At 42.2% G+C, this 26240-nt stretch overlaps 1 protein-coding gene across 2 annotated transcripts in view; it reads left to right on the top strand.

Moving 5' to 3' along the window:
* Window positions 1-26240, top strand: part of ASTN2 (astrotactin 2) — a 902613-nt gene that overhangs the window by 734774 nt on the left and 141599 nt on the right. For both annotated transcript variants that reach the window (XM_036855709.1, XM_036855708.1), the window contains exons 18-19: window positions 10258-10391; window positions 11932-12080. In XM_036855709.1, the coding sequence (XP_036711604.1) occupies window positions 10258-10391; window positions 11932-12080 (283 nt within the window). The remainder of the gene's footprint in view (window positions 1-10257; window positions 10392-11931; window positions 12081-26240) is intronic.

Genomic DNA, 26240 nt, shown 5'->3' with positions numbered 1-26240 from the left:
TCTTTATTGGAGTATAATAGCTTTACAAGGGTGTGTTAGTTTCTGCTTTATAACAAAGTGAAGCAGCTCTACATATACATATATCCCCATATCTCCTCCCTCTTGTGTCTCCCTCCCACCCTCCCTATCCCACCCCTCTAGGTGGTCACAAAGCACCAAGCTGATCTCCCTGTGCTATGCGGCTGCTTCCCACTAGCTATCTATTTTATGTTTGGTAGTGTATATATGTCCATGCCACTCTCTCACTTCGTCCCAGCTTACCCTTCTCCCTCCCTGTGTCTTCAGGTCCATTCCCTACATCTGCATCTTTATTCTTGTCCTGCCCCTAGGTTCTTCAGAACCATTTTTTTTTTTTTTTTTTTTTTTTAGATTCCATATATATGTGTCAGCAATACGGTATTTGTTTTTCTCTTTCTGGCTTACTTCACTCTGTATGACAGACTCTATGTCCGTCCACCTCACTACAAATAACTCAATTTTGTTTCTTTTTATGGCTGAGTAATATTACATTGTATATATGTGCCACATCTTCTTTATCCATTCATCTGTCGATGGACACTTAGGTTGCTTCCATATCCTGGCTATTGTAAATAGAGCTGCAATGAACATTGCAGTACATGTCTCTTTTTGAATTATGGTTTTCTCAGGGTATATGCCCAGTAGTGGGATTGCTGGGTGGTATGGTAGTTCTATTTTTAGTTTTTTAAGGAACCTCCATACTGTTCTCCATAGTGGCTGTATCAATTTACATTCCCACCAACAGTGCAAGAGGGTTCCCTTTTCTCTACACCTTCTCCAGCATTTATTGTTTATAGATTTTTTGATGATGGCCATTCTGACCAGTGTGAGGTGATACCTCATTGTAGTTTTGATTTGCATTTCTCTAATGATTAGTGATGTTGAGCATCCTTTCATGTGTTTATTGGCAATCTGTATATCTTCTTTGGAGAAATGTCTATTTAGGTCTTCTGCCCATTTTTGGATTGGGTTGTTTGGTTTTTTGATATTGAGCTTCATGAGCTGCTTGTAAATTTTGGAGATTAATCCTTTGTCAGTTGCTTCATATGCAAATATTTTCTCCCATTCTGGGGGTTGTCTTTTTGTCTTGTTTATGGTTTCCTTTGCTGTGCAAAAGCTTTTAAGTTTCATTAGGTCCCATTTGTTTATATTAGTTTTTATTTCCATTTCTCTAGAAGGTGGGTCAAAAAGGATCTTGCTGTGATTTATGTCATAGAGTGTTCTGGCAGGAGTTTTAAAAATAGGCTTTATTTTTAAGAGAAGTTTTAGGTTCCCAGCAACATCCCAGTGTAAAGTGCAAAGAGTCCCCATACACTCCCCGCCCCAGCCCCCCCAGAGTCCTCCCCATCATCATCCTCCCACACCACAGTAATGCATTTGTTACAGTCAATGAACTGACACTGACACATCATTATCACCCAAAGTCCAAAGTTTACATGAAAGTTCACTCTTGGTGTGCACTCTGTGAGTTTTGACAAATGTATAATGATGTGTATCTACCGTGATAGTATCATACAGAATAGGTTAACTGCCCTAAAATCCTCTGCACTCCCCCTATTCATCCTTCCCTTCCCCCAACCCCTGCCAACCACTGATCCTTTTACTGTCCCCATGGTTTTGCCTACTGGCATGAATTTTTGAGGATCCCAGGCAGTATATCTGGGATGAGAAGTTTTAAAGGGGGTGGGAAAATTGTGGACAGCTTTGAGAAAAAGCAAATTCCAGAACACAAATCAGAAAATGATTAGAACCAGCAATGCTGTGGAATGTATGTCCAAGTTGAAGAAAATACAGGTGATAATAAGGCCCAGAGAGGGTAAATGACTTACAGAGGTCACACAGCAAGTTAGGCAGAAAATGTTAGAGTTCCCTGGGATTCTTGTGTCTGAGCTCTGTAGCCTCTTCCTGTGAGACTTTATTCACTCCTGAGGCTTCTATTACATTGAACTATATAACATTGCTCACGTTTGACTTAAATGTAAATGGCAGTTACCTATAGCATTTTCATTGGCCCATTCCCATAGGTACAGTGAAAAATCTCAATATATGCTAAAGGTGGGGGGAATCAGGGACATAAATAACATTTTTTAAAAAAATGGATTGTGTGTTTGGAGGCTTTGCATTTCAGAGCACAGACTCTAGAACCAGACTCCCTGGGTTGAAATCCTGGCTGTGCCACTCACTAGCCCTAGGATCTTGGGCATAAATGTAAAATGGAACATAATAATCATGCCTACCTCACAGGTTGTTGGGAGAATTAAATGAGTTAATATGTCTAAAGTACTTAGGGTTGTTGTGAGAAGGAATACATATAAAGTGTTTAGAACAGTGCTTGGCTTGTAGTAAGCACTCAATAAGTGTTAAGTGCTGTTACTAATATCCTCTAGTTAGTGAGAATATTGTTCATGATGGTAGGATCAAATGACCTGAGTTCAAATCCTTGTTCTACCACTTTTTAGCTGGGTGACTTTGAATAGGTTGTTTCACCCTTCAGACCTCAGTTTCCTCACCTGTGAAATGGGGATGGTAATAGCAGAATCTGCTTCATAAGGCTATTGACAGGATTGAATGAGATAATGTGTATTAAAATGCTTATGACATTCTCAGTAAATGTTGCTATTATGTTTGTTTCCTATCTAAAAGCATAACAAATTAGTGGCTTGAAGCCAGTTCCAAAGGTAAGCAGCCTTGTATAGTGAATGTTAATTGATATGAAAAACTTAGTTTATTTTCTGCCAGATTCTTGTGGTGTAAACTTGGACAGGTCGCTTTTCCTTTTGAGCCCCTTAGTCTGTGCAAAGTTGTGAAGGCCAATTTCACCTTTCAGGACTCTTTCCGGTCTGAAATGCCAGGGATCTGGGGCAATGAGTAGGTGTGTATGCACTTCAGAGCCCTCTAACTCCTGGGATAAGTATGTAATTTAAGGTGTCTACTTCCCTTTGATCAGCTGCTCCCTAGTTGCTACCTCTTCTAAGTAGTCTTTCGGGATTATTCAGAAGTGAATTACCTGCTGTTCCAGTTATTCATTCCTATGCAATCCCCAAAATTGGTGGCTTAAAACAATGATCATTTTATTATTGTCTTTAATGATCTGGGGGTTGACTGGGCTGAGCTGGGCACTTCTGACTTGGTTCCCTCATGTGGCTGCAGTCAGCAGGTGTCTATGGCTCACCCATCTGGCAGATGACCTTGGCTGTTGGCTGGGTCCTCAGCTAGGTCTGTTGCCTGGAATACCTACATGTGGCCTTTCCATGTGGTCTGGGCTTCCTCACAGCATGGTGGTTGGGCTTTAAGAGTGAGCATTCCAAGAGACATGATGTGGAAGCTTCCAGTTTCTTAAGGCCTGAGCCCAGAAACTGAAGCAGCCGTACTTATTTTGGTCAAGCAATTGTAGAGCCCAGACTCAAGGGGAGAGAACCTGGATCCCGCCTCATGGTGAGGGAAATGTCAAAGATATTTAGGGTCATGTTTTAAAGTCACCACACCTGCCTTCCTGCTCTGTTTGGGAATAAGAATTCTTAAGTCAACTAACATTACCCACTTCTCTTCCCAAATGTTCTCACACATGCTGCTTAAGTATGCAGTCATTGATTTGTAACGAGATGACCGGTTAATCTCCTCACTGTCAGGACACACCAGCATTACTTATTTTTTTCCCAAAGAATGGGGGCTCCAGCCCCTGGTCTCCAACTCCTATAACTACCAGGGCAAGGAGTGATTGGCATCTCCTATAGCCACTCTAGGGGGTGTGCTGATGACTGAATGGCAGGTGGCTCAGGTAGGTCCCATCCGAGAGGTCCAGGCCAGGCTATAAACCACTATTTCTACCTCTGCACAAGCACTGCTATGATGTCCTCTTCAACCCTTCTATGTTCATCAATCCTAGTCCCTCCTGACCAATCAAATGTGGTCAGCATGGGCTCAGGAATTAGTCTTCCTACAAAACTAGAATGTCACCCACTTCCCTTCCTCCCATCTCTCTCTAGGAACATAGGAGCATGTTATTTTAGACCCAAGTGCTTCCTGGGCAAAGAACTACCAACCTACTCTCCTCCAAGCAGTAATCCCAAATGCCTCCAAAAGGGATTCTACTTCCGTACACCACCCTGACCCCTTTTCAACGACATCAAGGAATTTAGTCTTTTTAAGGTGACCAATTGCACTTCTGTCATCTCTTTTGCTGGAAAAAAACCCCCAGCAAGTATGCAAGTTTATTCTTTGGGCGAGCATCCTATTACATATATCTATGGCATTTAACACATATTTTGGGGACCCTACAATGTGTTGACTCTTTTGGTTGGAGCTGGGGAGAGAGAGATGAATCAAGTATATTACCTTGGCCTGGAGGAGTTCCCAGTCTGATAAGCAAGAAGTACACATAAACAAGCAAATTGCAAGGGACTGTGACATGTGCAAAAATTGAACGAGAGGAGAGAGACAGAACCTCTCAAATGACAGGGTCCTGGTGGACAAAAAGTTTCCTGGATTTCAGCAAGGAAACATAAGTGGGGAAAGGGCATTTTAGACAAAGGCACAGCATGAGCAAAGGCTTGGTATGAAGCAGTGCACTCCTATAAGATGGTATGTGCTAGAGCACAGAGTAGGAACAGTAAGAAGATGGGAGAAAAGCCACAGGCTGAACAACAGAGGACTTTGAAATCAGATTAAGAAGTAGAGGCTTCAACCAGAAGGTGGTGGAGTATTTGAAGGGGTGCAAGCAAGGGGGTGAAATAGGCAGTGACGTTTTAGAAAGCTGGGAGAGGATGTGCTGGAAAAGACTGGAGCTGGAAGGCCAGTCCAGGGGCTATGACAATTGCCTAGAGAAGAGGCATTACTAACCTGCACCCAGGAGACAGCCATGGGGCCGGGGGAGAGAAGTTGGTTTGAAAGCTGTTATGAGGTAGAGGGAGGAGCCCAGGGTAACCCTCAGTTTCTGTCTGGAGGCACCAAATTGATGGGAGTGCCCTTCACTGACGTGGGAGATACAAGTAATCTTGAGGAAGGAGAGCATCACACACACACATTTTCCTGGCTTTATGATATCATTTATAAACTTGGTTCATTTCATTCAGCATTCCATGTGAATTTTTAATTCAATTTAACAAATATTGGCTGACTTATGTTATCTGCTAGATACTGCGTTAGGTACTGAAAGGAAGCCTGGTGGTAAAAAGGTAATCTGTTTCTTTCTCCAGAGGGCCTTTCGTCTCCTCAATTGGTATGGGTTGAGCACCACCTGACCAAGCTTATTCGTACTGAAGACAACAGATTCATGAAGCTTTGAGTGAGGACTTCAGGGCATCTTTTTGGTTATACAAAGCAGAACCATCTCAGTATCAAAAATAGCAGACTTGATGTCAGCCCCTGAGTATAATTTTTCAGTGTAAAAAATAGTCATTGTAAGTATAGAGTACGGAATTTAATTCGTAGGCTTAGTGGCATTCTGTATAGATGGTCCCAAGAATCTATCTTAATCAAATACGGAGTGTTAACTTGAAGTTTAAGATTCCCAAGACATTGTCAAAATTTTTAGAGCTGGAAAGTCCTCTTCCTTTGTATTCCCATAACCTCCTGCATGTTACTTCACAGCATTTGAACCATATTAATTGTAATTGTGTGCGTCTTCATCGCTAGACTGTGAATCCTTTGAAGTTAGTGACTGGGTCTAGTCCATCGTCTTTCTCAGCATCTAGATGGCATGTAGTATGGAGGAGGAAGTTCAGTTAATTAAACCCTCCAAAATAAAACCTCTGTGTCCTCATTTTACAGATGGACAAATTGAGGCTTAACTAGAGAAATAACTTATGCAAAGTTCAATTAGGGAAGTAACAGTAGAGTCAAGAATAAATCCTAGTTTATTTTGATTGCTTAACATTTTTTGTGGCTGTTTTCTCATCCTGAGGGGCTTGGTTTGCTAGCTAATTAGCCAGAAGTTGGAAGCATTCGCTAGTAGTGGAAATGCAAACCTTCATTGTCATGAAAACCAATGACCATGCAAATGTAGCCCTTAGCCCTGTATTAAGTACAGGATTTGTTTCTTAAGTGCCTTCACTTTTTCAAAAGCTAGGAGTCAACAATGCCTCTAGTGTAAGGTTTCATTTTCCTCTGAGAACACACACAGGCACACACACATGCACACAACAAACAACACATAAGCACGTGATACAAGCAGAACAGCTGAAAAGGATGTTTTGGATGAAATCTTGGCATTTATAGTTCCTGTGCGACCTGGGAAAGTCCGGCGTGCCAGAATTCAGACAAACTTCAGTTCAAATCCTACTCCGCCATGTGTCTGTGAATGGGAATAGGACACCCATCTCAAAGGGTAATTTTGAGGATTAAATGGAGGAATCGAGTCATTTCACCACAAAGTTGCTCTATCACCTTGGGCCAGCCAACTAGCATTTCTGGGCCACTGTATGTGCATCTGTAAAACAGATTCACTTAGATGATTTATGGAGTCCCTGGAAGCTGGAACATTCTATGCTGTTCCTCCCTTGGGATCTATTTGGATTCGGGATGGAGTGTTGCAAGGACTGGAGATGTAAGAAAAGAGTGAACCTGGGCTGATGCATGCTGGCTTCTGCTGCCTTGCGAGGGCTCCCTGTTTGATGTAGGCCTTTTATCAGGGTGTGTTTGAGCTCTATCCACGGTTTGCCTGGCCACTGCTGCAGTCCCCGTTCTGTTCCTCAGGGTTTGGGAAAGAGCCAGTGGATGTGGAGACTCACAGGCAATGTTTCTTCCCAAGAGCTGCTTGGATGGTGAAACTCACAAAGTCCAGAGAGATTTCCTGTTTTGTTTTTCACAAGCTCCAGTGACTATTGATTACAAAAACCACACACACACACACACACACACGTGCGCACACGCACACACGCAAAAACAAAACACGTACACAAAACAGGATGTTCTCTCTCCTCCCCTTGCTGGAGTCCAAGGCAATCTCTTACCATCTGTGTCACTTTCACCCATGGCCCTGGATTTCACCATTATGATAATTAAGCCCTTAGCTCTAGCTGGAGATGTTACAGAATCTTAAACCACGAGCAGTTGTACATGTTAATTTAAATCAGAGGGAACCGGCAAATGGAGGGAGAAGAAAGTCTGTCAGTCAGCATGACCCATCCCATCTGGTTTCTGCCCTCATGAGAGTGCCCCCTCTGGTGCCAGTAGGAGAACCTATGTTGTTCCTAACATAGGTTCTAACTTGTTGTAAGAACAGTGCTATTATTGTTTGCCAGACTCTGGCCCACATAATTTATATGCAAACACTGAATGGGATATATTTATACTAAAAAAAGTTGTTTATTTGGAATGTGAATTTAACTGGGCATCCTGTATTTTTATTTACTGAATCTGGCAATCCTACTTGGAGTCAACCCCACTGTCCTGAGTGGTTAAATAGAAAAGACCTATGCTTGGGAGTCACAGAGATCTGGGCTGGGATTCTGCTTCCATCATTTGCTTGCTGTGTGATCTTGGGAATATTTCTTCACTGTTCAGGTTCCTAGTTCTCACCTGTGAATGAAGATCACAGTATCTGTTTCTCAGGACTATTGTGAGAATTACACTTTAATGCCCTTAAAGTACCTTCCACTGTGTAATTAGGTGCTTCATGAACATTAGCTCTTATAATTCTTTTTTATTTCTTTGGGTCACTGTTCTTAATTCAGGAGAAATTAGATCATTTGTTCACCCCTTGGAGAGGATATGAGTAAGGACATATGGCAGGAATAATCGGAGCCTTCTCACCAGAGGCACTGAGAGGAATGTGTTGGTGGCTTACACAGTAGTGTCCTTGATACACATGTTCTCCTTCTAGATCTGTATTCTGGCTAAGGAGGCAGACCCCAGACCCACTTTACACAAGCATGCTGTAGTTGAGTCTTGTCAACAGTGCAAGATGGAGGGCTTCCCTGGTGGCGCAGTGGTTAAGAATCCGCCTGCCAATGCAGGGGACACAGGTTCGAGCCCTGGTCTGGGAAGATCCCACATGCTGTAGAGCAGCTAAGCCTGTGCACCACAACTACTGAGCCTGTGCTCTAGAGCCTGCGAGTCACAACTACTGAACATGTGTGCTACAACTACTGAAGCCTACGTGCCTAGAGCTCGTACTCTGCAACAAGAGAAGCCACCACAATGAGAAGCCCACGCACCGCAACGAAGAGTAGCCCCCGCTCGCCACAACTAGAGAAAGCCGGCATGCAGCAACAAAGACCCAGTGCAGCCAAAAATAAATAAATAAATAAAAAACAAAAAAGCAATGCAAGATGGAAAAAGTGTCACCTGGGTAATCAAGTGTCCTTGGTAGTAGGTTTTGTGAAGCTTTAGTTTGAAAAGTACACAGAAAATAAAAAATAATAATAATAATTAAAAGAAAAAAGAAAGCAAGCAGGTAGTCTGTTACCTGGCAAAGGAGTAAGAGATCAACATTCTCTGGAATCCCCAAGTTTGAAAAAGAGCTGTCAAACATTTTGAATCCCCAGTGCCTTGAAATGTCAGTGTAAATGGAGTGACGAAAGCATAAAGCACATCTGAACCTCAGCCTCATGATCAGTTTTTCAGTGTCCGTTCATTTATTCAGTAAATATTGACTGAATAAGTGTTCTCAGTCCCATGGGAACACTCATGTGAACAAGGCATGGCCTGTGCCCTTGGTGGGATCAGAGTCTGTTGGGTGAGACAGGCAAGGGAATGTGATGGTTAGGTGTGGTCTAGTGTGTTGTGGTGTCCAGAAGAGGAGCCTGATTCCAGGCTTAAGAAAGTCAAGGTAGGGTTCCCATAGAAAAGAAGGTTTCATCTGAGACCAAAAGAGTGAAGTGGATTCCAAGGTAGGGGTGGGGTTGAGTATTCCAGTAGAGAGGACAGGATGTATTAAAAAAAAAAAAAAAAAAAAAAAAGAGAGAGAGAGAAAGAGACAATGAAGCACACTGCAATTAAATAGAACATCAGGGGACTTCCCTGGTGGCACAGTGGTTAAGAATCCGCCTGCCAATGCAGGGGACATGGGTTTGAGCCCTGGTCCGGGAAGATCCCATATGCCGTGGAGCAACTAACCCCATGCACCGCAACTACTGAGCTTGCACTACAGAGTCCGCGCACCACAACTACTGAGCCCACGCCCCGCAACTTCTGAAGCCCATGCGCCTAGAGCCTGTGCTCCGCAACAAGAGAAGCCACCACAATGAGAAGACCGTGCACCACAACACAGAGCAGCCCCCGCTCACCGCAGCTAGAGAAAGCCCGTACAGCAGCAATGAAGACCCAACACAGCCAAAATAATAATACTCAATCAATCAATCAATCATCATTTAGAGCAAGGGTTAGCAGACAGTGTACCTCAGAACAAGTCTAGCCTGTCAGCTGTCTTTGTAAATAAAGTTTTATTGGAACACAAGCATGCCCGTTTATTTAAAGTATAATCTGTGTCGCTTTCATGGTACAAAGGCAGAGTTAAGTTATTGTGGCAGAGACTGCCTGGCCATAAAGTCAAAAATATTTACTGTCTGGTCCTTTGCAGAAACACTTTGCTGTCTCCTGATTTAGAGCACACTTTTCATAAGCAGGAATTCACTGTTGGTGGAAATCTTAATGGTTGCATGAGGGTAGATGGTAGCATGCAAAGGAAAATCAGAGGAGTGGTGAGAGATGAGACTAAGAAGGTGGTCAGGAGCTAGAGCAAGTAGTTTAGACTTTATCCTGAGGGCTATGGGGAGCCTCTGAAGGTTTTGAAGCAGGGTGGTGGTGAGGTGGTCAGATTTCTACAAGAAGCAGTGTGGCAAGGTGTTAAGGAGGGCAGGTTCTGGAGCCAGACTGTCTTGGATCAGATCTCAGTTCCATCACTTACTAGCTATGAACCTCAGACAAATTACTTACCTTCTGTGTGCCCCAATTTTCCGGTTTGTAGAATGGGAAATAATGATAATTTTTATTACAGCTATCGTGTGAGGTACTGAAGATGAAATAAGTTAATATGTGTAGAGTGTCAGGCCCAGGGGAGGTTCTCAATGGATGCTCTTACTATCCTGTCTCAGTGATCATTCTGGCTATTGGGTGGAGAATGGCTCAAAACAGAAGAACCCAGTGGTAGAATGCTGGGGCTTTATGCAAGAGATGGTGTCCTGTGCCCAGGAGAGCTCCTCTGAAGCTTGGGTCAATGACTGTCATGGCCACTGGGACCTTCACTCTCCATCTCTCCACCATTGTCATAATCATCTCTTTTGTCCTCCTTTATTCCAGGCCTTCAAGAGTGCACTGATGAGCTCCTACTGGTGCTCAGGGAAAGGGGATGTGATCGATGACTGGTGCAGGTGTGACCTCAGCGCCTTTGATGCCAGTGGGCTCCCCAACTGCAGCCCTCTCCCGCAGCCGGTGTACGTATGTATGGCCCCTCTTCCTCTGGCCACCCCTTTCCATGGACTCATATTCTTGTCCTGCCAGTGTAGGCCATGGCTTGCTTCTGTTCCTAAGGTGCTTCACCAGATGCCTGAAGTCTCTGGGGGCCTGCCTCCTTCTTTGAGAAAGCAGGGAGCTTTGACAGAATGGAATCGTGGCTCGGGGGTAGACACTTACACTGCAGCGTGTGCTATTTTAATAGCGCCAAGCCAGCCATCATTACTTTCTTCACTCATCCATTCGGCAGAGGTTTACTGGGCACTAACTACTGCTTTGCCAGTTCCTGTGTTGACCACTGGGACTACTGAGATAAAGAAAGTGTAGGACCTTTTCTAAGAAACTTTATATTATTCGTTCATTCAACAAATAAGTTTTGAACACCTGCTATGTGTCAGACATTGGGGAATTCATTAATGAGCAAGACAGGCACAGTCTGTGCACTTAGGGAACTGACCGTTTAGTGAGGGGGACAGATGTCAAAGCAAAAACAGGAAAGGATGATACCGTTTAAACATTTAAATAATAAAAATATGAAAGAAAAACAAAGATGTGCTAATGGACAGAACAAAGAGGGGATGCTTTAGTTGGAGGAGAGGGAGATAGTCTGGGAAGCCTCTCTGAGAAGACCTGAATTAGAGTCAGAGTTTGCCAGGCAGCAAATGGCAACAGACGTGTTTCAGGAAAAAGACAGAGCCCATGGGAAAGCCCTGACTCAGGAAACTCACCACTTGAGGAAGTAAAGGAAGGTCATCTTGATTGGGGCAGTGTGATTAAGAGGGAGAGTGGTGTGAGGAGCAGAACAGATCTGGGCAGGAGCCAATACTGAGGATCCATTGTAAGATAGTCATTGCAGAGTTAGTGGGTATAGTGGAAAGAGAGAAGGCATCTGGGCTGGGGACAAGCAAAGTCACCATCATGGTTCTGTCCCCAACTTGCTGTGTGACTTTGTGCAGATCATCCCCTTTTCTGGGCTTTGCTTTCACCTTCTATGAAATGAGGGGATTGCACCTCCTCTCTCAAAGGACCCTCCCAGTTCTCACCTTCAAACATTCCGTTATTTCTTGCTTTGTAAAAGGATTCCCCAGGATCGCTGCCCTCTGTGAGGGAGTATTGATTTAAGGATATTAAAGCGTTCACTGATATACTGGGGGATTGAAGAGAATGGCAGAGAGGTTGGCAGATGACTGTGTTTGAAGGCACTGCCAGTTTAATTGACAGCGAAGCATCATTGAGAATATAGTTTAAACAAATGGAAAGCTAATCAACTTGCTGTGAGCACATACTGTGTACTTGGATTAATTTACTGGATTCCACATTGATCCAAAAGGTGGCTCTTTCTTATCCCCATTATGAACAAGGAAACGGAGGCTGTAATTAATTGCCTAAGTCTACACAAGGGGTATGGTGGCGGGTTGAAGCCAGACTGAATCCTGTGCTTTTAATCTTGACCTGTGCAAACTCTTGGGGCCCAGACAGTACTGGCTGGCAAACAAACAACCTTCCCTGTCACCCCCCTAGGCTGCGGCTTTCCCCAGCAGTAGAGCCCTCCAGCACCGTGGTCTCCTTGGAGTGGGTAGATGTTCAGCCAGCTATTGGGACCAAGGTCTCTGATTATATTCTGCAGCACAAGAAAGTGGATGAATACACAGATACGGAACTCTACACGGGTAAGTAGAAAGTTCAAGACTTCCTCTTTCGTTGAGATGGTGTGACAGAGGAGGGAAACTGGGATTTTCTAAATACCTTTGGAGACTTGGTGTCCTCTGAACTGGGAAGGCATTGGGAAGTTTCACTGTTTGGTGTTTGTTACCTAGTTCCCATACCTGTGTGCTTTTTGGTATGATTTTCTGCAGGGGAAGGTAGCAAATTGTACTTGTAGGGAATTTCTGATTCTCTAAGTTGGATCCACAAAGTCATATATTAAAGTGTTAGTTAATTCAAAAAAGGATTTGACCGTTTCTACTTGGGAAGGCCTACAGGTTACATTTTTGAAGACCTTGATCTGTAAATATATTATCTCTGGGACTGAGATAAAGAAATTCAAGGAATTGCCTTTTCTAGTGAGATGTACTGAGATAGTTGTCTTTCATGCTGGGGAAGAGGATTTGGAAATTATTCAGACATGCAGGAGAAGATGCGGAAAGTGGATCTTAAGGAGTGCTTTAAGTATACTTAAAGAGTATACAGGAGGCTGTGACATCCTGGAGGTGGGTCTGCAGGGCTGGTCTGGCTTAGGGCAGGCAGGGAGCCTGGGTCTGTGGGAGCTGGCCTTGAGGCTGGGCCATGAGGGCAGGCCTGGAGTGCTGGAGTGTCAGGAGCCTGGGAGCCAGCCTGGTTCCAGGGTGGGTCAAAAGCGTGAGCTTGTGGTAGTTGGCCTAGTGCTGGGCCCAGCCGGAAACCCGGGTTCAAGGGTAGATCACCTGGGGGCCTTCGGAGCTGGCAGGTGCCAGGGTGGCTTGGAGACCTGGGTTCGTGGGAGCCCACTGGGAGCCTGGTGCCATGGAAGCTGCTGGGGCCCCTGGAGACAGCAGTTGCTGGGATGAGCCAGAGTCCTGGATTCACACAGAGGTCTTCTGGGAGCCACCTACAGCCATGGGAGCTGGCTCTGGAGTGCAAAGTGAAGTTGGTCTCACTTTTCTCTTTCCTTCCACAGGGACGGTTTCTCTCTCTGCACTGGGCTGCTCAGGCTTGGGGGAGAGGTTGTAAGAGTAATGAGAATCTATCTTTCCTAACCTCCTCGAAGCATCTTTTCTTATTTTTGTGCTTCACCCAGGTGCAATGATCCCTCACCTAGAAACCTTAGTTCTTGTGAAGTATTTCTGTGCACGGACAGCTGTTCAAATTGATTTTTCGGTTCAAATTGTCCCCACAATGCCATTACTCGGATTGGTTCAAATTGATTTTTTCATGGAGGTTGTTAGAGGGGTGATGGGGGCGTTGGGGGGTGGGGGAGAGACAAGTGCTGAAAATTCTTATGCCGCCACGTTGCTAACATTAGTCTCTGAATGATTACCAGGTGCATTTTTATAGCTCAAGTAGTGAATCCCAGAGGGGTCTGTGACCTTCCCAAAGTTCCACAGCCAGTCTGTCCTACTCCCAGCACAGTGCTTGTATCTTTATTTATTATGAATGTTGAATTCTCTGTGTCCATTGAAACGATCATAGTTTATGTTTCTTAGTTTGTTAATGCGGTAAATTATATTGATGCGTTTTCAAAGGATTAAAAAAAAACACCTTGTATTCCTGGAATAAATTAATCCCACATGGTCATGATGCACTATCTTTTTTTTATATATTGTTGGATTTATTGTGTCAAAATTTTGTTTAGATTTTTGCATCCTTATTTGTCAGGTATTTTGATCAGTAGTTTTCTGGTAATGCTTGTGTCTGTTTTGCGGTCAGGATAATTCTGGCCTCTCAAAATAAATTGCAAAATATTTTCTCCTTTTTAGTTTTCTGAAAGAGTTTGGGTAGAATTAGTAATGTATTTTAAAAAAATTGTTTGGTAGAATTCACAAGTGAAATAATCTGGGCTTGGAGCTTTTCTTGTAAGAAGGTTTTAATTACTAACTTAATTCTCTGATAGATGTAGGGCTATTCAGGTTATGAATTTCTTCTTAAGTGATTTTGGTACCTTGTGTATTTCAAAGAATTTATCCATTTCGTGTAAGTTATAAAATTTACTGGCAAAAAATTGTGATATTCTGTTATTATTTTTTTAATATTTATGGAATTTATAGTGATATCATTTCTCATTCTTCATATCGGTAATTTCTGTCATCTCTCTCTTTTTTTTCTGATCAATCTGGAAAGAAGGTTGTGTAATTTATTTATCTTCTCAAAGGATCCGCTTTGATTTCACCTATTTTTGCTATTTTCCATTTCATTGATTTCTGCTCTGACCTTTGTTATTTCTTTTCTTTGGCTTATTTTAGGTTTAGTTTGTTCCTCTTTTTTCTAGATTTTTAATGTGGTAGCTGAAGTTGTTGATTTGAGATTTTTCTTGTAAGACAAGTATTTTCCCTAATTACTGCTTTAGTGGCTTACCACAGATTTTTGATAAATTGTGTTTTCATTTTCATTCAGTTCAAAATATCTTTTAATTTCCCTTTTGTTTTCTTCTTTGACCCATGGATTCTTTAGATGCATGTTACTTAATTTCCAAATATTTGGGGATTTTTCAGATAACTTTCTGTCATTGAATTTTAATTTGATTCCACTATATCAGAGTATACACTTTTTATGACTTTAATCATTTTATTTTAAAAAATTTTTATTTTATATTGGAGTATAGTTGATTAACAAAGTTGTGTTAGTTTCAGGTGTACAGCAAAGTGATTCAGTTATACATATTTTCAAGTTCTTTTTCCATTTAGGTTATTACAGAATATTGAGCAGGGTTCCCTGTGCTGTACAGTAGGGCCTATTATCTATTTTAAATATAGCAGTGTGTATATGTCAATTCCAAACTCCTAATCTATCCCTCCCCCTGACCCTTCCCCCATAACCCTAAGTTTGTTCTCTAACTCTGTGAATCTGTTTCTGTTTTGTAAATAAGTTCATTTGTATAATTTTTTTTTTAGATTCCACATATAAGTGATATCATATGATATTTGTCTTTCTCTGTCTGACTTACTTCACTTAGTATGATAATCTCCAGGTCCATTCATGTTGCTGCAAATGCATTATTTCATTCTTTTTAATGGCTGAGTAATATTCCATTGTATATATGTACCACATCTTCTTTATCCATTCCTCAGTCGATGGACATTTAGATTGCTTCCATGTCTTGGCTATTGTAAACAGTGCTGCAATGAACATTGAGGTGCATGTATCTTCTTGAATTATGATTTTCTCTGGATATATGCCCAGGAGTGGGGTTGCTGGATCATTTTAAATTTATTAAGACTGGTTTTATGGCACAGGATATGGTCTATCATTGTTTTCAGTGTCCAGTTTAAAATCATGTATTTTCTTCTATTTATGGATGAGTTTTTCTATGAATGCTAGTTAGATCAAATTGGTTGATTGTGTTGTTCAAGTCTTCTAAATCCTTTCTGATTTTCTGTCTTCTTGTTGTATCAATACTTGAAAGAATGGTACTGAAACCTCTGATGATGATTGTGGATATATCTGTTTCTCCTTATAGTTCTATCAGTTTTTACTTTATGCATTTTGAAGCTCTGTTATTAAATGAATAAACATTTATAATTTTTATATCCTCTTGATGAATCAATCCCTTTATCATTGTGAAATGGTTGTCTGTATCCATGTTACATTTTTTGCTCCAAAATCTACTTTTTTCTGATATTAATATAACTTTCTCAGCTTTCTTCTGATTAGTGTTAGAATGATTTACCATTTTTTATTTTTTTACTCTTATATTACTTGTGCCTTTTTTTTTTTTTTTTTTTTTTTAATGGCTGTGTTGGGTCTTCGTTTCTGTGCAAGGGCTTTCTCTACTTGTGGCAAGCGAGGGCCACTCTTCATCGCAGTGCGCAGGCCTCTCACTCTCGCGGTCTCTGTTATTGCGGAGCACAGGCTCCAGACGCGCAGGCTCAGTAATTGTGGCTCACGGGCCCAGTTGCTCCGCGGCATGTGGGATCTTCCCAGACCAGGGCTTGAACCCGTGTCCCCTGCATTGGCAGGCAGATTCTCAACCACTGCGCCACCAGGGAAGCCCATACTTGTGCCTTTATATTTAATATGGGTTTCTTGTAGACAGCATGCATTTAGGTCTTTATTCTTTTCTTTTTCTTCTTTTTTTTTTTTCCTAATCCAAGCTGACATTGTTATCTTTACCTTGGGGTGCTTAGACCATTTATGTTTAATATGATATTGTTGTGGTTAGGTTTAAGTTTATCATTGTGCTGTTTGTTTTCTATTGTTCCACTTTTCTTTGTTTCCTTCTCTTTTTCTATCTTCTTTTAGATTGAGTGTATTAATTATTCCATTTTATTTCTTTTGTTGATTTATTATAACTCTTTTGTTAGTTTAGTGATTACTTCAGGGTTTATATATTCATATTTAACATATCACAGTGTGCCCTCAAGTGCCATTATAACACTTCATATGCAGTAAAAGAACCTTATATAGTATACTTTTATTTCTTTCCTCCAAGTCTTTATGCTGTATTGTCATACATTTTACTCATATACATAAGTTTCATAATTCATTGTTATTTTTCTAAAAGAGTAATTATCCTTTAAGTATATTTAATTAATAGTTTTATTGTTTACTCATGTACTTACATTTTTGGTGTTCTTCATTCTTTTACATACATCCATATTTTCATCTGATTTCATTATCTTTCTGCCTGAAGGATATATTTTATTATTTCTTATATTTCAGGTTTGTTAATGATGAATTCTTTCTGCTTTTGCTTTTGTAAGCTATTATGGCTGGGTACAGTATTCTAGATTGGCATATTTTTCTTTTAGTAATTTAAAGATGTTGCTCCTGTGTCTTGCTTACATTAGCAATTTATTGTGTTTGAGGTTTATTAAGCTTCTTGGATCTATGGGTTTACCATTTTAGCCCATCTAGAAAATTGGGGGCCATTATTTTTCTCTCTCTCCATCTTTTTTCTCCTTCAGTGACTCTAAAAATATGTGTATTCAGCCACTTGAAATTGTTCTTTATCTCACTGATGCTCTTTTCATTTTTTAAAATTATTTCTTTTTGCTTGTTTCCTTTGGGATAGTTTCTAGTGCTATGTCTTCATTGCCTTCTGCAATATCTAATCTACTGTTAATCTATGCAGTGATTTTTTTTTTAACTCAGACATTGTAATTTTCTATTTATTTATTTATTTATTTTTGGTTGCTTTGGGTCTTTATTGCTGTGTGTGGGCTTTTTCTAGTTGTGTCGAGTAGGGGCTACTCTTTGTTGCGGTGCGCGGGCTTCTCATTGCGGTGGCTTCTCTTGTTGCGGAGCACAGGGTCTAGGAGCATGGGCTTCAGTAGTTGTGGCACGTGGGCTCAGTAGTTGTGGCTCGCGGGCTCTAGAGTGCAGGCTCAGTAGTTGTGGCACATGGGCTTAGTTGCTCTGGGGCATTTGGGATCTTCCTGGACCAGGGATCGAAACTCTGTCCTGCATTGGCACATTGGCAGGAGGATTCTTAACCACTGCGCCACCAGGGAAGTCTAGACATTGTAATTTTCATCTTAGGAGGTTCAATTTGTTTTTTTAAACATTTATTTTAAATTAATTAATTTATTTATTTTTGGCTGCATTGGGCCTTCATTGCTGCACGTGGGCTTTCTCTAGTTGCATTGAGCGGGGGCTACTCTTCATTGTGGTGAGCGGGCTTCTCATTGCAGTGGCTTCTCTTGTTGCGGAGCACAGGCTCTGAGCACATGGGCTTTAGTAATTGTGGCACGTGGGCTAAAGTACTTGTGACTCGTGGGCTCTAGAGCTCAGGCTCAGTAGTTGTGGTGCACGGGCTTAGTTGCTCCTCACAGCATGTGGGATCTTCCCGGACCAGGGCTCAACCCCGTGTCCCCTGCATTAGCAGGTGGATTCTTAACCACTGTGCCACCAAGGAAGTCCCAGGAAGTTCAATTTGATCTGGCTAGTATATGGCATATATAGTCATAACATTTTTGAGTATGGAATAGAGTTATAATAATGGTTTTGATGTCCTTGTTTCCTAATTCTAACATCTGTATCAGTTCTTGGTCAGTTTAAATGGATTGATTTCTCTCCTCATTATGTGTTGAATTTCCTTCTTCTTTGCATGCCAGGTAATTTTTGATTAAATGCCAGACATTGTGATATTTGCCTTGTTGGGTTCTGGATACTTTTGTATTCCTATAAATATTTTTGAACTCTATTCTGGGCCACAGTTAAGTTATTTGGAGACAGTTTGATTCTTTTGGGTCTTACTTTTAAGATTTGTTAGATGGAACCAGAGCAGTGTTTAGTCTAGGGCTAATTATTCCCAACTACTGAGGCAAGACCCTTCAGTGTGTTCTACACAATGACCCATGAATTATGAGATTTTCCAGTGTGACTGGGAGGAATAGGCACTATTTCTGGCCCCTGTATGAGCAATGGGCATTGTTCTGTCTAATCCTCTTGGGTTGGTAGGCTCCTTACATACATCCATTAACCAGTACTTTGCTGAGTATTGAAAGGGGACCCTACACAGATCTCTTCAATTTTCTCTCTGTACAGCTCTCTCCTCTCCATTACTCTATCCTATAAACTCTAGTCACTTTCATCTCCCTGGACTAAGAACTCTGCCTTCTCAATTTAGGGAATCTTCCAGGCATCTCCCTGCAGTGACCTAGAAACTCTCTAAAGGCAGGAAGCTGCAGAAATTTTAGGGCTCACAGAATTTGTTTTCCATATTTCAAGATCTCTGTCCTCTGTTGCCAGATTTCCAGTTTGAAAACTTGTTTTATGTTATTTTCTTTTTAAAAAATCCTTAATGTTTCAGGTAGTAGGGTAAATAAATCTAGTCTCTGTTTCTCCATCTAGTCCAGAAATGGAAATCCAAGATTCTTCTTCTGATTGTCTAGGAACCAGTGTTCTGATCCAAGAGTTCCTTTTTTTTGATAGAGATAAAACTTCTTTTTAGTTACATGGTCTGGGGACACCCCACAGAGATATTACCCCTTCTTCTTCCTGCTGCCATTCAGAAGTTTGAAGATAATGACATATCTGCCACCATCTTTACAGGTTCTTCTAATTCTTTCTTGTGCTACTTGACTTTAATTCTCTCCACCATCCAATTCTTGAATTTTTCAGTGGACAATTGTCTTTAAAGAAGCAGGATAATGACTCTTATGTCTTTATAATTTGGTATCCTTCCACAGTGCCTGACGTACATAGGCGTTCAGTGTTCACTGAATTGAATTATATGTGGGTAGGCATATACATGTTTTAACTTTTCAACTCTGATGTTAATTCTTTGAGTACTGTGTGGTCTTATGAGGTCTTATGTAGTTCTAGAGACTAGCTGAGTACATAGTAAGCCTTCTAAAATGTGTTATGATTAATTGATGCTGTAGATGATTGGCAGTGGATATCTGAAGCAGAAACCTCATCTCTTTGCCTCCTTGCCACTTTTACTATGTCTCAACAATCTCAAAAGTAAACTTGTACCAAATTTGAAAATTTCAGTCAACTTGACTGAACTTTATCTTAGAGGTTACCAGCCTAATTAAGGAGCGTGGGCTATTTTTTTTTTCCCCAAAAAAACCTGGCTTCTGCTTTCAGTTTCTACCACTTCTCCATGAGAAATCTAGGGCCAGTCGACATCCTTTCTGGGTCTCAGTTTCCCTATCTGTGGAATGGGGAAAATAACACCTATTTCATTAGCTACTTTGAGAGTCAAATGTAGCATAGTTCTTGAGACATGGTAAGTACTGATAAATGCTAGTTGCTTCTAATTTCCATGAATTAAAAAAAGAAAAAGGAAAATTCAATGTTAGGAAGAAAACAAACAATAAAATAAGGTTTAAGACTTGTTTTGTTAGAGAGTTAGGATTGCTCACACATTTGGCCAGGTGAGGCCAGAATAAGGAAATGAGGGCTTTTTCTTTGATCTCTGGATTTTTGCTGGCAGCCGAGTGCAGTGCTGTAATTGTTTATTTATTCACAAGCTCACGCATGCGTGTGCACAGATATACATGCATACACATATTCTCTCTCTCTCACACACACATGCTTTATGACTGCCATCTGTTCAACACCCTTTTGAACTAGCTGTTGAAATGCGTACTCTCCCTCCCTATCTCCTTCTCCTGTCCCCCACCCCTGGGTTTGGCGCCCTCTTTGTTTCCTTCGGAGAAGCCATTGCTCTGTCGGTCCTGGGACTCTATTGGGAAAGCCAAGCATAACTAGCCTCCTGTTCCAGTTGTTTTGAGCAGAGACAGGGCTTGTTTTGGGGGGGTGGCTGAATTCCCCGCACGCTAATCTGTCATCGATATTAAAAACAGACGTCTGGTTCTCCCCCGTGGCCTCATCAGAGCAATTGGCATGGGTTTCAGCCTCTTGGGCAGGGCTAGATGCAGGGGGGTGGGAATAAGAAGGCGGGGTGAGGCACAAGCAAATTTAATGAATCCAAATACCATGTTTGACCTACGGAGAAAAAGGCTGAGGAAGGCGGGAGGGGGGATTGTCCCGAGGTTACACACATGAGCTAGTGGGAGAGTCAGTGCTAGAATGGGGGCTCTGGTTTCTTTACCTGCTCTCCCTGCCAAGTCCAAATATCTTTCCACCAGTGATATTACCTCTGGTGTGCTTTGTTCTTGTTGAGAATAAACCAAGAAGCAAATGGAGATTAGGGGATACAGGGTATCTGTGTGTCTGGGCAGGATGGAGTATCTAGACATATGATGGCAGCTGGGGGGCTCTTCTAGAGAATGTAGCTCTCCAGACTCATTGCTTCTTTGTCATACATGCCAGCTTCTGAGAATCCCAAAACTTTAGAGTAGCAGGACCTTAGCAGTGAGTCCAACTCCCTCATTGCAAGGATCAGAAAAGGAAAGACAAGAAGTGGAAGGGTCTCACCCAACGTCATAACCTCCTACCACACTCCCCTGAAGTTTCTTTGGTCAGCTGCTGGAATATTTTTTAACCTTTTAAAAATCAGAGACTTCTCCCTCTCCCCATGGGATTCCCAGCTTCGCTTTGGGTTTTGGTTCAGGACTGAAAGGCCAGCTGGCTCTGTCGGACCCCGCACGAGGCAGCGGGCCCTCTCTACCATCCCCCACATCTCCTTACGAAAGGCAGCAACATCTGGAACCGGTCAGTGCCCCCTTCTGTCCTGGCATTTGGGAGCCTGATGGGCTGCTCCCCAGCTTATCAGCACCAGGCTCCCCTCCCGCCAACTCTCAGTTCTTATCTCTGTGTCTTCCTTTCTCTATCCTCGCTCTCTCCTTCCTCCCTTCCTTCTTTTCCTCTATGTGTGTCCCTCTTGACATCTTTCTCTCTGTCTCCTCTTTTTCCTTTTTTACTTCGTGCCACCTTCTGCCTATGTCTCAGTCTATCTTTTCCTGTCTTTATCTCTTCGAGCTGCTTAGGCATGAGCTGCTCATCTAGATTCATCTAGATCTGGGTCAAGAATAATATCCTGAAGGGTCAGAAGACACCTCTCTCCATCCCCAACGAAATTCTCTAAACCTTCCCTCCCTGTTTCCATTAAGTCTAATCTACGACTGAAAGGACACCGCCCACACCCTCTCCCTGCACACACACCATCCCATCTTAGACCTTAGACCGATGACCTTCTCAAGTGAAGGGGAGCAGTTATGGAGGTGGGTTTGTGTGGGGAATAACTTAAAGCAAAGGACAGCAAGGTCTCACATCCCCCAGTAGCTGAGAGGATGGTGGCAGCAGCGGCTGTGATGGAGTGATTACATCGGAGCTGTTTATGAAATTCCGTGGAAATTACTCATAGCTCCTCAAGCAGTGCAGGCCATGGCTGAGCCCTACTCTTTGTCTGAGAAGCTAGAAGAGCCCTCACCCGCCTGCTGTCTGCCTGCCCTGGACCAACTTGAGGGAGGTGATGTCATTGGAGACTGGGCCCCACTCCCTCAGCTAGAGTGGAGGGGGGTGAAGGAAATATGTTTTACAGGGTGAGGTACAAACTGACATGCCTGCAAACATCTGGAACTGATCTCAGGTCCTCAGAAAATGTTTCTGTCACTCCAGCTGCTCTTTGGGTGAGAGGTTTCTAAAGTCAAGGGCCTCCAAAGGGAAAAGGTACTTGGAGGGTCTTAATTCTCTCCATTCCCCCATGCCACCCAACCTGCCTTTTATATCACCGAGTGTTTTGTTTTATTTTGTTTTTTTAACAGTTCACAAAGCACGCTTGTTTGTTTCATTCCTGTGTATGGAGCTCTTACTGTGGTCCAGACACTGCAGGGTGTGCTGGGCATGGAATAGGAGCAAGGAAGGCATGAATCCTGCCCTTGAGGAGTTTATAAGTCTACTAGGAGATAAATACAGTTTAGCAAGAAATTACCCTAAAGCATGGTAGGTGATGAAACAATTCATACACTGTAAGAGCACAGATTAGAGGTTTCTAACTCAGTCTAGTGGCATCGGTAAAGGCTATGCAGAGGAAGTGAGGCAATTGTTCAAAATTCTGGTCCCAGTAATTAATCATACTGGTCAAACCTCACTTAAGACTATCAGCCTCCCCACGTGGAGCTCACCCTCTGGCTGAAAAGACTGCTCTTGAGGTTTCCCTTTCTCCCTGCTGCCACCTGTCACCATGCTTGACCTTCGTAGCAGCTGCCCATTATAGATGCCAAGAGAAGAAAAGCTAGCTTTCCCTCTGTACTCTCCAGAACCTCCTTCTAGGCCAGGGAAGAATTATGGTAGGTAGGTGCCTACCTCCCATCCAAAGACTTTGTCAGGATTAAATCTGTCCTTCCTTATGACCCTGAAATGCAGTCATTCCCCAAAAGATAAAGCTAAATAGAATCCAGCCTTCATCTTCTTGCTTCAACTGCAACTGATGTTCCAAGTATCAAAGCTGCTGGTTTTGAGTTTTCTCTCCATCTATGCTCTTGTCATCACAGTAGATGTGTTCAGGTCCTCCTGGGTTCCGAGCCCTACCACCCAGTCTCTCACTTCCTTAGCCTGCTCATCTCCAGTGAACTCTCTTCCGGTCCAGCTCAGCCACCCACTCCTAGTTCACACCCTGGAGTTGTCCTCATGTGATGATGTCCCATCAAAATCATTAGCTCCAATATCCCACTCTCTTTTATCCTGTTTGTTTTTTATCTCTCACCCCTACCATATCTGTCTTTTAACTCAATATGATTCCCTGTTCCTAGGTATCACTGCTCTATCTCCGTCTATCAGTTCCAACTATTTTTTAGTCATCTCCCTATCCATGTGAAATGGACTGAATGTTTATGTCCCCCTAAAATTCATATGTTGAAATCCTAACCCCCAAGGTGATGGTATTAACAGGTGGGGCACTTGGTCAGTGATAAGGTCATGAGGGCAGGTCTTCATGAATTGGATCAGTGCCCTTTTAAAAGACACCCCAGAGAAGTCCCTCAGTCTTCTACCTTGTGAAGTTAAAGTGAGAAGAAGGCCATCTAATAGGAAGTGGACCCAAAGCCTATTGATGTCTTGATCTTGGACTTTCCAGCCTCCAGAACTGTGAGAAATACATTTCTGTTGCTTATAAGCTACCCATCTATGGTATTTTGTTGTAGCAACCCGGAAGGACTGAGACACCGTGGTAGAGTTCATGGCTCATATTTTAATCACTGTTCTCAACCACCTCCTGATCTCTCTTGCCTTTCTGTTCTTCCGTTGCCCTGCTTGGCCAAACCCCTACACTGGATGCACGCAGCAGCGCTCCATCCTCTCCTCTGCTAATACATACATCAAACAGCTAGTGAGAAGCACACAGTTGAGAATATTTGGCACAAATATATCAACAGTCACCAATGTCAACCGGGCTCTTCATGCTACCTGGCAATCCTACTAGACTTCTCCTATCAATTTACTTTCTCTTTCACCAGGCTTCAATTCATGGCACCTTATTCTTACCCCTCTCTCAGCAAATAATCTTGGGTCCTCATTTTCAGAGAAAATAGTATAGGGAGTAGGTAAACTTCCCTCCTTAACTATTTTAAATCTGTATGCTTCTTTCTGCATATTCTTTCCCTTCCCTCCTGTAGCAATGTAGGAGGTGCCCTTCTTCCTCTATAAAGTTAATCCTTCTATTGCACTGTTTCCTGTACCCTACTAAATTTCTAGGAAATTTGACATATCAATTATCCCTCTATATTCTATGCTTCCAATCTCTCCTTCTTTAGTAGATTACTTTTACCATTGTTTAAATGTGCTCATATGTTTTTCTTTAAAAAAAAAAAAAGCATTCCATCTTACACTCTCATAACTATCTCACTTCTCTTCTTTATAAACACACTTTTGAAAGTAGAGTCTGCAGTGGCTGACTCCATTTCTTCACTTTCCACTGGTTCCTTAACTCCCTCCACTCTGTCTCCTGCTACCTCCAAGTTTACTGAAACATTTTTCTCCACAAACATCCGTAACCTCCATGTCATTACATCCAATGACTTTTTTTTTTTTTTTTTTTTGGGCCATAGACTTACTTGATGTCTTCAAGCATTCTACAGGATTCATCATTCTCTTCTGAAACCTTTGCTTTTTTTGGTTTCTTTGACACCATGCTCTCCCTCCTGGTTTTACACCCGCCTCTCGGACTCCACCTCAGCCTCCCTTGCAGACTGGGTCCTCCCCATCTGCTCTTTAAATCCTAGAGCAGCTTAGACCTTGGTCTTTTATCTTCGTTTTTCAATTTAAACTCTCTCTGGGCTAACATCCACTCCCATAGTTATGATCAGTATAATCATTGCTCTTACATTTGTGTTTCCACCTTATTCTTCTGAACTGTCTGTTCATATCCAGCTGACTAGAAGCATCTGCAACTTGATGTCTCACAAGCAATTCAAACCCAACACATACAAAACTGAACTTGTTAGCATCTCCCCACTAGTGTGCTCCTGTCTACGTGCTCATTACTCTCTCTCTAAACTGGTACCACTATAAATTCAGTTCCTTGAAGCAAAATCCCAAGGTTTAACTCTTTTCTCTAGTTCATCCTCATATTCAATTTACAACCAAGTTGTTTTGCTTTGATCTCCATTATCTTTTTTCCCCAGTTTTATTGAAATATAATTGACATACAACATTATCTCTTGAATCTATTCCTTTGTTTCTATTCTCATTGCATGGTCTAAACCACCCATCATCTCTTGCAATGACTTTCTTTTTTTTTTTTTTTTTTTTTTTAAAGGTAGAGGAATGGGGACATTTTTTAAAAATTTATTTATTTATTTATTCATTTTTGGCTGTGTTGGGTCTTCATTTCTGTGCGAGGGCTTTCTCCAGTTGCGGCAAGCGGGGGCCACTCTTCATCGTGGTGCGCGGGCCTCTCACTATCGTGGCCTCTCTTGTTGCGGAGCACAGGCTCCAGATGCGCAGGCTCAGTAGTTGTGACTCACGGGCCTAGTTGCTCCGCGGCATGTGGGATCCTCCCAGACCAGGGCTGGAACCCGTGTCCCCTGCATTGGCAGGCAGATTCTCAACCACTGCGCCACCAGGGAAGCCTGCAATGACTTTCTAATTAGTCTTCATATTAGCCACTTTTTATCCCTTTCAGTTATCAATTCTAAAGCCAGAGTTACCCTTCAAAATGCAGCTTTGGATCCTATCCAGTGCCTAGAACAGTGCCTGGCATATCATAAACACTCAATAAATATTTGATGAATATCTGATTTATAAGTATCATTTTCCTAATTTATACCCTTTAAGAGCTTTCCATAACTCTTCTAACTAAATGGAAAAAAAATGTTGACATGGCCTTTAAGGTTATGAATAACTGTTCTTGCCTACTTCTCCAGTCTCCTATCTGCTCTTGATAGCACTGATTTTCTTTCCCACTTAGGTCTATACACTCAGGTCTCAGCTTAAATGTCACTTACCAGAATCTTCAGATTATATTTGGCCCTTTCTTTAATTATGTGAACTTTTAGCATTTAATACTCTTCTTGTAGCACTTACTATAATTATGACGAATGCATTTTGATTTGGGGGGAAGAAAGGTTGAGCATTTTCCTTTCTCGTTAGAATACTAGCTCCTCTGAAGTGGAGTTATGTTCATCTTTTTCATGACTCTAGCCCAGTGCCTAGTAAAATGCCAGGCATATAGGAGGCACCCAATAAGGACCTGAAGTGTGAGCAGGAAGAAAGAGATGAAGTGAAGGTTGAGAGGTACATGAGGATGGAGAGTATTCCAGGTAGAGGGAAAAGCATGTACAGTG

Source organism: Balaenoptera musculus, chromosome 6 (assembly GCF_009873245.2).
Source record: "Balaenoptera musculus isolate JJ_BM4_2016_0621 chromosome 6, mBalMus1.pri.v3, whole genome shotgun sequence".
NCBI lineage: Eukaryota > Metazoa > Chordata > Mammalia > Artiodactyla > Balaenopteridae > Balaenoptera > Balaenoptera musculus.
The sequence above is the reverse complement of the archived record's forward strand: the minus strand, read 5'-3'. Positions and strand labels throughout refer to the sequence as shown.